Source organism: Miniopterus natalensis, chromosome 17 (assembly GCF_054644295.1).
Source record: "Miniopterus natalensis isolate mMinNat1 chromosome 17, mMinNat1.hap1, whole genome shotgun sequence".
NCBI classification, from domain to species: Eukaryota; Metazoa; Chordata; class Mammalia; order Chiroptera; family Miniopteridae; genus Miniopterus; species Miniopterus natalensis.
The window spans coordinates 32,443,779-32,457,093 of record NC_142097.1 but is presented as its reverse complement, the minus strand read 5'-3'; the positions used below and the strand labels follow the sequence as shown (position 1 = coordinate 32,457,093).

The 13,315-nt window shown below is 37.1% G+C and overlaps 1 protein-coding gene across 7 annotated transcripts in view; it reads left to right on the top strand.

Moving 5' to 3' along the window:
• The window catches only part of TRIM37 (tripartite motif containing 37), a 161,286-nt gene that overhangs the window by 23,271 nt on the left and 124,700 nt on the right, over positions 1–13,315 (top strand). For all 7 annotated transcript variants that reach the window (XM_016210664.2, XM_016210663.2, XM_016210662.2 and 4 more), the window contains 7 exons: positions 408–623; positions 1,607–1,743; positions 2,880–2,965; positions 5,900–6,094; positions 9,294–9,599; positions 11,739–11,867; positions 12,222–12,411. In XM_016210664.2, the coding sequence (XP_016066150.2) occupies positions 408–623; positions 1,607–1,743; positions 2,880–2,965; positions 5,900–6,094; positions 9,294–9,599; positions 11,739–11,867; positions 12,222–12,411 (1,259 nt within the window). The remainder of the gene's footprint in view (positions 1–407; positions 624–1,606; positions 1,744–2,879; positions 2,966–5,899; positions 6,095–9,293; positions 9,600–11,738; positions 11,868–12,221; positions 12,412–13,315) is intronic.

The window sequence follows — 13,315 nt, the reverse complement described above, 5'->3', positions numbered from 1 at the left end:
TTTATTTTACAACAGTAAACTAAATTATGTAAGGACTGTTTCTTTCTGCTATTGGAAAATGAGATGGGATGGAAGGTTTGAAGTGCTGAGAGTGGTTAATAGATGAGGGAGGAATATATGAATAAATACATACTTTCAGAGGTTTTCATGTTATATGTACTATTTAAAACTGCGTGTATTTACTATAGCATTTGCTAACTGTATATGTAGCTTGGGCTGGATGAGAATAAATTGGACAGTTTTTCTTTGTCATAGATTTTTCCGTAAGCAAAAGGCAGGTAGTGAGAGAGATGGTATAAGAAATGGTTGTAAGAACGTACTATATTTTTTTACTTAAAATATTTTTTGCTTTACCACAGAAACACTGCTTATAATTCATGTTTATTTGTGCTGTTTTTGTCTTAAAGAGACTCACTATTGAGTTATCTCGAACTCAGAAGTCAAGAGATTTGTCACCACCAGCTAATCATCTTAGCCCCCAAAATGATGACACTCCTGAGACACGATCTAAGAAGTCTGGGTCCTGTGCTGACATGCTTCTCCAGGATAGTCCTACTTCAGCCTCTGTAAGAGAGACCAAAGAGGATGAAGATGAGGAGAAGATTCAGAATGAAGATTATCATGTAATAATTAGACCAATTTTTTTAAGATTTATTTTGTGTTTGATAAGAGAAATTAATAAGATGGTTTTCAACATATGATGTAGGGGAATCAGTGTGCTTAAAATCGTGTCCGTTAGTCAAGTCAGAAGTTAATGAATCAAAGTATTTTAAGGTTTTAAAATTTATTGTAGAGAGCTACATTCTGCAAAACAAATTGATGTACATTCTAGAAACTGTATAGGTTGTGAATTGAAAAAAATGCGTTTTATTTCCATTCACTGAAACTAGTAAATACCTTATCATTGCATATGTAGATAGATTGATTTAGGATTTGGGAGATAGCCAGGGTTTGTCCCAGCTAAACAACACCCAGAATGAGAATTCAAGAAGTGGTTGTTTTTGTTCTAGGTAAGACAGAGATGCAGAAACAAACTTTTTGAGACTTCAGGTATACATTAAAATGAAGGACCCATTGGGAAGAGAGACTGAAGATAAGTTTAAGGGATTGACAAAACAAAGTATTTAAGGAAATTAAAAGGGGTTGGAACAGAGCACTCACCGTTTGATGGGATGAAGTAAAGGAAGGGTAGGGTGGAGTTTACAGGTGGGGCAGCTGAAAGTTGGAGGGTTTTATGTTTATTTTTTTTTTGTTTAATAGCCAGTACGGTTTTCTGTGCAGGTAGGTGACAGGGTTTTACAGTGACCTTGCAGATAATAGAGGTTAAGTAGGATTTGAGGAATGGTAGTTTGAAGTGTTACTCTGTTTAGAGCCTTACGGGAAGCTAACGTGGAATATATGAAACATTTCCAGTTATATTGAGGGCCCAGCTGAAACTGGCAGTAATAAAGGATTAGTAGTACCAGGTAATGTGGTTGTGTGATTTTTCTCCAGCTCAGGCGTCTAGGCACCAGAGTAGAGAATTCTGATGTTTCCATTATTGCTTAGCACTCGGTCCATACCCATCTATTTGAGGTAAAAATGTTGTTTCTTTGCCATGTTGTAGCACGAGCTTTCAGATGGGGATCTGGATCTGGATCTTGTTGGTGAGGATGAAGTAAATCACCTTGATGGCAGCAGTTCCTCTGCCAGTTCCACAGCAACAAGTAACACGGAGGAAAATGACATCGATGAAGAAACTATGTGAGTGTCACACGTTAACTACCATCATAAAGCCACCTACATGATAATTAGAAGCATATGAAGTAGGCCTAAAAGTGGGGATATTAGCATTTTTTCTTGATAATCTTTATAAATAAAGAATCTTGAAGGAAAGACTTGAATTAGTTTCCTCTCTCTCATCTCTGGGTTCCAAACTGGGTTGTAATTATTTTATCTTCACCTGAGGATGGATATATATATAATTTTAGAGAGAGGAGGGAAGAGAGAAAGAGAAACATAGATTTGAGAGTAACATCAATCAGTTGCCTCCCAAACATGCCCCATCCAGGGATCAAACCCCCAACCTAGGTATGTGCCCTGACCAGGAATCAGACAAGCCACTTTTTGGTGTATGGGATGATGCTCCAACCAACTGGAACACCTGACCAAGGCAATCTTGAGACTTTTTTAAATACCCCAAACTAGCATTGATTACTGCTTTTCCATATAGTACTTTGTCATTTAAAATAAAGTAATAGTGTTTTTTGGTATGAGACTTTGTGAGGACTTTGATAGGGGGTAACAACATTTTTTTCTGAAATATTTTAAGAAAATAGTATATACAGTAATTTGAGTGTCTTTTTTAACCTTAAAATGTAGTGTTTTAAGCCTAATTTACTACCTTTAAGTTACAAATTATTTAAAGCTATAATCTTTTGCTTACAATGGTTCTCAGGTTTTCTCTTTTAAAAATTAAATGTTGCCCTGGCCGGTTGGGTTGTGGTTTGATTCCCAGTCAAGGGCACATACCTCGGTTGCAGGTTCAATCCCCGGCCCTGGTCAGGGCGAGTGTGGGAAGCAACAAATGGATGTGCTTCTCTCCTCCACCTTCCTCCCTCCACTCTCTAAAAATCAATGGAAAAATATCCTTGGGTGAGGATTTAAAAAATAATAATAAAATGTTGCCAAGCTATTGTATTTTTTAAAGGTAGTTTGATTATTAATAGTACTGATACATGTAATAATGACCAAAGTCCTTTTCTTCATTTTTATATTTAGAAATATCCCGTCTTCACAAGAGAAAGCTATGCACTATTGTTATAAAATTCACTGAGATGTGACAAATAATGTGAATTTTTACTTACTCTGTGGGAATAATGAATTTTGTGTATTCTTAGGTCTGGAGAAAATGATGTGGAATACAACAACATGGAATTGGAAGAGGGGGAACTGATGGAAGATGCAGCTGCTGCAGGACCTCCAGGTACAGGGGTTAAGCCCATAAGCCATTCTGTCTTTGCTCTTTTCTGACTGTACCATATTTTAATATGTGGTAGCTCATGGTGTTGGAAGTGCTACATTTTACATATATTACTAATGGTGTTTAAAACAATAATGCTAACATTTGATACGTGTTCTTATGTACCAGGCACTGTACAAAAGCACTTTGTGTACCTTATCTCATTTACCTTATAAAATTCTATGAGATCCTAGGCTGCTGTCTTTCAAAACAGCCTCTTATCTGGGGTCCTTGTATCCATTTTTCTCCCCTTTATTCTGTTTCCCACAGCATGAGTTCAGATGTGATTCTGTTTGCTTTAAATTGATATCTGATCGTGTCACTTCTCTACTTAAAACCCTTTATTGGATTCCATTTACTTACAGGATAAAGTCCAAACTCTTTAATATGGTACACAAGGCCCTTTATGTGCTGGCTCCTGCTCATTTCTTTAGCCTGCTTACACTCCTCTGCATAATTTGTAGCCCATCAGATGTGCTATGGTATCTCTCACATCTTTGCTTCCCAGTATGTTGTTCTGTCTACCTTCTTATTTTAGCTTTTTTTCATTTCTTCCTAGAAGCCCTCCTAGACTGCTTGCCTCTTTTCTGCTCTCTCAAATTAATCTCTTTGAACCTGTAAAACCTATTTAACCTATATTAAACATTATTCTATTTGCTTATATAGCTGCCCATTTTGCTTTTCACCTCTGAACTCCATGAAACCAATATAATGTGCATCTTAATTTTGTATCCCTAGCATTTTTAATAGTATAATAGGGAGCATTTAATATTTTTCAGATAATTGTTGAGTAAATGCACTTTATTACTAAGTTTTGAATGTAATTTTTTTTTTTAATATGTTTTTATTGATTTCAGAGAGAGGTAGGGAGAGGGAAAGAGAGAGAGAAACATCAGTGGTGAGAGAGTCATTGATTGGCTGCCTCCTTCACATCCCCTACTGGGGATCGAGCCCCAATCCTGGGCATGTACCCTGACTGGGAATCAAACTGTGACCTCCTGGTTCATGGGGTGAAGTTCAACTACTGAGCCATGCTGGCTGGGCTGAATGTAATTTTTAAGGTTTTAAATAGTACATAAAAAATTTCAGAGGCACCCTGCCGGGCGTGGCTCAGCAGTTGAGCATCGACCTAGGATCCAGGAGATCGAGGTTCAATTTCCGGTCAGGGCACATGCCCGGGTTGAGGGCTCAATCCCCAAAGACTCTCTTATCATTGGTGTTTGTATCTCTCTCTCTCCTTTTCTCTCTCTGAAATCAATAAAGATATATTTTTTAAAAATTAAAATATTAAATATATTCAGAGGCTGTCTTGGTATAAAATGGAAGATGAGTATGACTAAGTCAAGGTTACTGAATCTTTTTCAGCCTTTTTTTTTTTAAAGTTAAATCTGTGATTTCCTCTCTTAAACTGTTTTGTAGGGAAATTCTTGTATATAACAGTTTTAGACGCTCTAGGTAAACTAGAGGTTATATTTTTCAATTCATTCACCAAATATTTACTGAGCACTTAACTGGAACTGGGTACTGTTTTACTATCTGGAGCTACAGTATTGAATAAAAAGATGTCCCTGTTCCCATGGACCTCATGTTCTGTAATTCTGAAATTATAATATTTTTGTTCGTGAAATATTTTTTGAATACCTATTAATAGTTTAGACATTGAATTATAGGTGCTGAGGATACAATAGTGAATCAAATAGTTAATTTGTATTTTGTGCTTTGGGGAGTTTTATATATTTGGTAGGCATTTGTTGAAATTCTTCCCTATTTCAGGATTTCTGGAAAATACAATGAAAAAGAGTTACTTTTAAGTAATTTATAATCTAAAGGTGAATAGATGTATGAACAATATATATAAATAAAAGACAGTACACATACAAAAGAATTCCAAATTTTTTCTTTATTGCCTCTTCAAGGAGGTGGAGCGTAACTCTACACCGTTAAATGTAAGCTATGCTTAGTGACTTGCTTCCAGGTATTACAGTAAAATATATTTAAAGGTCAATTTGTTGTTGTTTTCTTAATCTTCACCCGAGGATATTTTTTCCACTGCTTTTCAGAGATAGTGAAAGGGAGAGACAGACAGATAGACACAGACAGACATTGATGTAAGAGACATCCATTGGTTGCCTCCTGCACGCGCCCTGACCAGGGCCAGGGGTCAACCTGCAACCGAAGTACATGCCCTTGACCGGAATCAAACCCGAAACAGACCCTTCAGTTTTGAGGGCTGACTCTAACCACTGAGCCAAACCAGCTAGAGCTATTAAAGGTCGGTTTTAACCAACATTTTCATATTTACTATATGTTAGGCATTGTATTAAGCACTGGAGAAAAGTCAGGTGGTTTTCTTGACTTAAAGCTTAGTTCAATATAGGTGATGTAAATATGGCATTTGCTCACAAATGACTATACTATGCATTAGTCATTAACAAGTTCAGTCTAAAATCTTCAGGTTGTGCTCTAGTACTTAATTAAGCTAGAAAAGGAGTCTACCTAACTGTCATGGATCTGTACAGCTTGCTTTGCAGGAGAAGATTCCCATTTTGGTGTCTAGTTCTTTGGGATCTGTTATGCCACGGGGATCTGTCTTTCATCCAAGACCACTGGGTTATGAGATGTGTTCTCCTTTCCTAATTCTCCTCCCACTAATTGTATGTATTGTATACATTGCCATTTTTTGTTTCTAGAGCTCAGGATGAGTTTGAGTGTTGCTCCTGTGCTTGTGTATACTCTCTGGTGATCTGGTTTCTTCTTTATGCTTCTCATCATGAAAACCAACTCCTAAGAGAGAGGTCCATAGACCAGTATTCAAACATTAACCAGTTTACTTTTTTAAGTATACTTAAATTTGAATAGAAATATAGCATGCATTTTCTGTATCTGTTTTTTTTGCAGGTAGTAACTATGGCTATGTTGGTGCCAGTAGTAGAATGTCAAGAAGAGCACACTTATGTTCTACTGCTACAAGTAGTTTATTAGACATTGACCCTTTCATTTTAATACATTTGTTGGACCTTAAGGACCGGAGCGGTATGGAAAATTTGTGGAGCTTACAGCCTCGCCCACCTGCTTCACTGCTGCAGCCCACAGGTAAAATATTAACAGTGATTTCCCTTTTTTTTGTGGTTCCCCAAAAGAACTCTTGAATTTTAATCCAAGTATTTCATCTAAGTGTTAGAACACAGTATATTTCTGTAGCAAATTGATTTTTCATTATAAGTCATAAAATGATCTTTATATTAATCAAATTAATTTTTTGTTAATGTTTGAAGGTGTTTTGTGCAAATATAATGTCAAAATGCCTGTAAGAAGGTTTTTTAAAAATTGTATATAATTGACAGTTTGATCCATATGAAGTACAGCTTTCCTCTTTGCAAATGGACTTAGAGTTTTGTACACCTCATGAATACCGTAACTTCCAAGTGGAACTCCGTCTAAATTGAATATAGAAAAAGATGGTTTACTTATAGTTTGATTTCAGTAGCCTAAAAGCCTATACCAGTTAGCAGTATTTTAAGTGCAAAGGTTATTTGTTGAAGAGAAATTACATTTGTGTTACTGTAATACAGTGTATACACGTACATATTAGAGGTATCCTCAAAGTTGGACTTTTTGAAACTCTCAGGCATGGTCATTTTGAATACCTTTAAATGACACATTTTAAAAACCATTTTTGTTGGAAAACTTTAAAAAAAATATACCTAACCTTTTCCTACATTCTTAAACAGTAGTATTATGCAAATTAAATCAGTGATTTAGAACAGTGATTTTGATGCTGCTTTAAAGCAGTGGAACTCATTTTTTCAAAGTGTAAAGTAGAGTCTCAGTGTAGAAAACAGAGAATTAGAACTTCTCTAGTGGGAGATGGACTCTCAGAGGCTGGATTATTTAGGTCCCTTCCTTTGTAAGCTAAACTTGCTGTAGGTTTACAACCAGGTTATGAAACAATTGTCTGCTATCTATGACCCAGGTACATTTTATATTATACTTGTACTTTTGTAACACTTACCACATTGTATATAATTTAACATTTTTTTCTGAGACATTTTTATTTTAGAAAATTATACAGAAAAATCATACATTGTTCTTGTGATCAACAGAGAAATGCCTTTTTAAGAAAAAGGAAAAAAACCCACAACTTATCACATTGACAAAGGTTTTGCCTAAATTATAACCAGTGTTGTTGTTAAAGACCTAGTAAACCAGACAAGTTCAGGTTCTGTAGATAGGTGTATTGATTTAACCTTTTTGAAGGAAAATTTTATAGTAGGTTCAAATTATTTCTACCCTTTAATCACATAACTTTACTTTTAGGAGTATATTCCAAAGAGAAAATCAGAGTTTGAAACTATCCAACAAATACAGTGTTTACAGTTACAAAAACTAGGTTTAGAGTTGTTTGTATGGAAAATAATACAGTAACTCCTCTACTTATTAGCTGTGTTACCTGGAGTATTGTGTAACTGTTATGTGTCTTACTTTCCCCATTTATAAAATGGAGGTAATAGTACTTACCTCAGAGGATTGATATGAGAGGATTAAATGACTTAATATTTTAGAAATATTTGACACTCGGTAAGCTCTTTATAGATGTTTGTTAAATAAATATACATGTGCTGGCGAGGATGTGGAGAAAGGGGAATCCTGGTACGCTGCTGGTGGAAATGCAGACTGTGCAGCCGCTATGGAAAACAGTATGAAAGTTCCTCAAAAAATTAAAAATGGAACTGCCTTTTGACCCAGTGATCCCACTTCTAGGAATATACCCTAAGAATTCTGAAACACTAATCAGAAAGAATATATGCACCATTATGTTCATAGCAGAGCAATTTACAATAGCTAAGATCTGGAAACAGCCCAAGTGCCCATCAGTAGATGAGTGGATAAAAAAGCTGTGGCACATTACAGCTGCATAGTATTCCATGGTGTAAAAGAAGAAGGATCTCGTACCCTTTGGGACAGTATGGATGGACCTGGATAATAATATGCAAAGCGAAATAAGTCAGGCAGAGAAAGACAAACATCATATGATCTCACTTATATGTAGAATCTAAAGAATATAATAAACTGATGAACAAAATAGATTCAGTGACATGGAAGCATGGATCAGACTGACAAATCTCAGAGGGAAGGAGGAGGTGGGGGGTGGAGAGATTAGCCAAAGAATTTATATGCATAACCCAAGGACACAGACAATGGTGTGGTGAGGGACTGGGGAGGGGGCTAGAGGTGGGGTGGAAGGGGTCAATGGGGAGAAAAAGGGACATCTGTAATATTTTGAACAATAAGAAAGATAAATAATACAATAAATCTCCCTATCATGATAGAAAACCTTTCCCAGAAGTTACTCCTCACTGAGTCTTAGACTCACTATCAAAGAGGAAATGAGCTTAGACCAGTCCTGGACCCATATCCACTGGAGCCAAAGGGGGGACCTAACCTCCCTGAGCACATTGCTGCTCACCTGATACCTGAACACAGTCTTGGTCCTTTTTTGCAAGGGGGAGGTGGGGAAATGGCTGTTACACTACAACATCTACCTTTGTCTAATTAGGGTGCCTGTTGGTCCCCTGTTTGTGGGGGTGGTGTGTGCACATGTTTTTTGGGTTTTTTTGGCTTGGTTTATTTTTGCTTTGAGTCAGTCACGATCTTTGATTTCCAAAATATCTAGCTCCTTTTACCTTCCTGCAGTAGAAAGTATATTTTCCTTGCGTCTTATTTTAATATTTGGGAAGGGGGAGAAGAAGTTAAAAACAACTGCAACTACTTTCTCTGGGAAAAAAGAAAACATTGTTACTTTAGTGGCTGCAGACCCAGCGACAGGGAACTATTTGTGTTGTTCCAGTGCACATAATGGCTGCATCTGCATTGGATAGTAGTTCAGTAAATCAGCTTTTTAAATTTAGTTAGAATATATATATTTTTATATCAGATTTGACTAAGTATTTGGCTATATTTTAAATTATGAACATACTAAAACCCAGTGTAGAAATGTGAGAAAAGTAAGAGAAATGTAAAGAAGAAAGCACAGGAAGTAGGCAGCTTTTTAAACTTTTAGAGTTAAAGTGACTGTAATGAGACCCAGATTCTAACTGTGAAGGTATCAATAAAGTTAAGATACTTGTGACTATCTTTATTTTTATTAATGGTATTCCATACATACTTTTATTGTTGATACCACCTAAAGCATTGTATCTTATTTACACATTAGATTTGGATATTTCACAGTGCAAAATGGGTTCATGAATATTGACATCTATATTAAAATGAGTTGTTTCTTTCTCTCAAGCTTCGTATTCTCGAAAAGATAAAGATCAAAGGAAGCAGCAGGCAATGTGGCGAGTTCCCTCTGACTTAAAGATGCTGAAAAGACTCAAAACTCAAATGGCTGAAGTTCGATGTATGAAAACTGATGTAAAGAATCCACTTTCAGAAATAAAAAGCAGCAGTGCTTCTGGAGACATGCAGACAAGCCTTTTTTCTGCTGACCAGGCAGCTCTGGCTGCATGTGGAACTGAAAACTCTGGCAGATTACAAGATTTGGGAATGGAGCTCTTGGCAAAGTCATCAGTTGCCAGTTGTTACATACGAAACTGTAAGTGAAAAAGATCCTATTAGTTTCATTTCTCCACATATCAGTTGGGAAGCTAAAGGACAGGTTATTTTCAGACTAATAATAATACTTAAAAATCTCTATTACAAGGAATTAAGACTATAAATATATACAGCCCTTTCTCCCATCTAAAACAGACTCTATATTTTTGCCTTGGCTGGTGTGGCTTAGTGGTTATAGTGTCAGCTTGAGCACCAAAGGGTCTTGGGTTCAGTTCCCTGTCAAGGGCACATACCTGGGTTGCGGATTCGATCCCCAGCCTGGTTGGGGCACATGTGGGAAGCAACCAGTCAATATGTCCCTCCCTCCCTTCCTCCCTCCCCCGCTTTCTCCCTTCCTTTCATTCTCTAAAAATCAATGGAAAAAATATCCTCCGGTGAGGATTAACAAAAAATAAAACTGACTCTATTTTTAACTATATAATAGAGCTAACGTTCCTTTGTGTTTATCCCCACCCAAGGATATTTTTTCCATTGCATTTTAGAGAGAGTGGGAGGGAGGAGGAGAGAGAGAACGAGAGACACACATCGATTGGTTGCTTCCCTCATGAGCCCCAACTGGGGCCAGGGTTCGAACCTGCAAACCAAGTACATGCCCTTGACCAGGAATCTAACCCACGACCCTTTGGTTCACAGGCTGATGCTCTAACCACTGAGCACACGGGCCAGGGCTAGAGCTGACATTTCTTGATTGCTGTTCTGCACTGGGCAGTAAATAACACAAAATCCTTAACCTTATGGATCTTGCAGTCATGTATTTATATGGTGGGAATTGGACATTAAATGTGTAGGCAAGTAAAGATAAGTGCACTTGGTAAAAAGTAAAAAGTGCTGTGAAGGAAACAACAGAAGAGTAGGGTGGAAGGAGCAGGTGAGGAGTGTGTTCCTTTAGTTGGGATAGTCAGAGAAAGTCTAAGGAGGCAACATTTCAACTGAGGCCAGAAGGTTGAGAAGCAAAGATCTGTGGGAACAGTGTTCAGGGTAAACAGCAGAAAATGCAAAGTCACTGATACTGGATTTGCTCTGCATGTTTGAAGGCTTGAAGGAAGACCCTTATGGCTGAATACTGTGAACGCAGCAGGGGGGAGAGTAAGCAGAGAGGTAGGCAGAATCTAGCTCAGGTAGGGTTTTTTGTAAGACCTCAGTAAAGAGTTTTGTGTTTTCTGATTTTAGGAGGAAGTCTTTAGAGAATATAAATCGAGTATTTATGATCTAATTTACCTTTTACAAAGATTACTTTGCCTGTTGTGTGGAGAAGGGTCTGAAAAGGGTTGAGAGAGGGAGTTGTGAGATTGTTGCTGGTGGAATTGGAGTCCTTGCTGTGTGACAAGGAAAGCATTTTCGGGAACCCACATAGGAGGATGAGGTCTGGTGGTAAGATTTATTTGGGTGGAAATAGAAGGCTGCGCCTAGGTTACCAGTGTCTCCTCTCATGCTCTTGCAAGTGGAATTGTTTTTTACGTTTCATTCTCAGATTGGTCTTTGCTGATATATTAAAAAACAGTTGATTATTGGTCTTGTATCTTACCTTCCTGAACCTGTTTATTACCCTTTAATTCATCTATTCTGCCTCTGTAAAATTTATTTTAATTCTTTTTCTAGCTTCTTGAGTCTATGCATATTAAGCCATTTAGTATCAGTTTTTTCTAATTCATTTTAAGGCCATATATTTTCTGCTAATTACTGGTTTAACCACAAACATCTTGAAGCATTGTAATCGTGGTCCATTTCTAATTCAGCATTGATTTTCTTTTCAATCCACTAATATTTTACCATTTCCAAGTGTTTATGGGTTATAGTTTTGTTATTAATACCTAGTTTAATTTCATGGAGATTGGAGTTTATGTCTGCTATAGTTTTTTTTTGAAGTTTACTGATTTTTTTTGTTTAAGTTTTATAAGTTAAGACTCCTCCATAAGCAGCAAAGTAGGAATACTTTTGGAATAAAACCCTAATAAACCAGTTGGGACCAAAGCATCCTGTTTTGTTTTGTTTCTGTTTTTGACACAGTAGATAGAATACCTTCCATGCATGTTATGATTAAACCTTTCTCTGACTGCCTAGGTGTAGTGAGTTTTGTGCTATTTTTCATATTCAGAAATGTTTTTAAATGTCTTTGCAGCCACAAATAAGAAGAGTAATTCACCCAAGCCAGCTCGGTCCAGTATAGCAGGCAGTCTATCACTTCGAAGAGCAGTAGACTCTGGGGAAAATAGCCATTCAAGGGGAGACTGCCAACCTCTGTCGGAAGGTAAATTTGGGGAGTTCAGAATGTAGTTTTCATGGGTAGGTGTCTGTTATTCAGAATTGATCTTATGGTATAGCTTTAGATCTTTAACGGCACCAAAAATGCTGAAATTTGATTTAAAAGCTTCTTGATCTCACAACAGAATAGACCCATCAGTAAGAGAATGGAGCCATTAGATTCCATTTTCTGGATGCCTTAATTTTAAATAGTTGGCATCAAAAAGATTGCAGTATATTTTTAAATTATTTTTGAGTTTTCCTACAGTTTAAAAATGTATATATGATAAGGTCTTATAAAGTGGAAACTAGAGAGAGAGAACTTTTCCTTTTTTCTGAATATCTCTTTCCTTTTCTGTAGGTTCCCCAGGAAGCTCTCAGTCTGGGAGCAGGCATAGTTCTCCCCGAGCCTTGACACATGGCACTATCAGTGACATTCTGCCAAAATCCGAAGACCGGCAGTGTCAGGCTTTGGATTCAGATGCTATTGTGGTTGCAGTTATCAATGGCTTGCCTGCTGTTGAGAAAAGGAGGAAGATGGTCACCTTGGGGTAAATTAAATTTTTTTGTTTATGAAATGGAATAATAGCTTTATAATGAACAAAATAAATTTCCACTATGCTACCTTTTTAGCAGAGACAAAGTTCATTTGTTGTATTCAAGTGTAACTTTTAAAGTATCGGAAACCTGCCCTGGCCAGTGTGGCTTAGTGGTTAGAGCATCGGCCCAAGTACCATGTGCTGGAGGCAACCAATCAGTGTGTCTTTCTCACATCAATGTTTCTTTCTTTCTCCTCCCCTTCTTCCCTCTTTTCCACTCTCTCTAAAAATCAATGGAAAAAATATACTTGGGTGAGGAATAACAAAAAATAAAGTATCAGAAACCTTACTTTTTTTCTTAATGGGATGAAATAGTATCAGAAGTTTAGTTTAAATATGTTAGAGCTCATTTTCACTGAAGTTAGGATAATAATGGTGTGAAACCTTGTATGACCTCTACCTTGTGATATTTTTTTGTGTCACCTTTTTTTTTCTCCATCTGTGCCACACTTTTTAAAGACATCTCTGCTGGGCTGTATTATATCTCATAGACCTTTTACACATAATTGGTATGGAACAAAGCACTTCTGGCGATTTTATTATTATTATTTCATTTTATTTTATTTAAATATGTTTTCATTGATTTCAGAGAGAGGAAGGGAGAGGGAGAGAGAGAGAAACATCAATGAGGTGAGGAGAGAGTCGTCATTGATCGGCTGCCTCCTGCATGCTCCCAAATGGGGACCGAGGCTGCAACCCAGGCATGTGCCCCGACTGAGAATCAAACCGCGATCTCCTGGATCCCAGGCCGATGCTCGACTGTTGAGCCATGCCCTATCAGGCCTGGCAATTTTATTTTAACACTGCTTTATCTCACCTTTTCCTCTTCTCTTATAAAAGTGTTCTCAAAACTCAT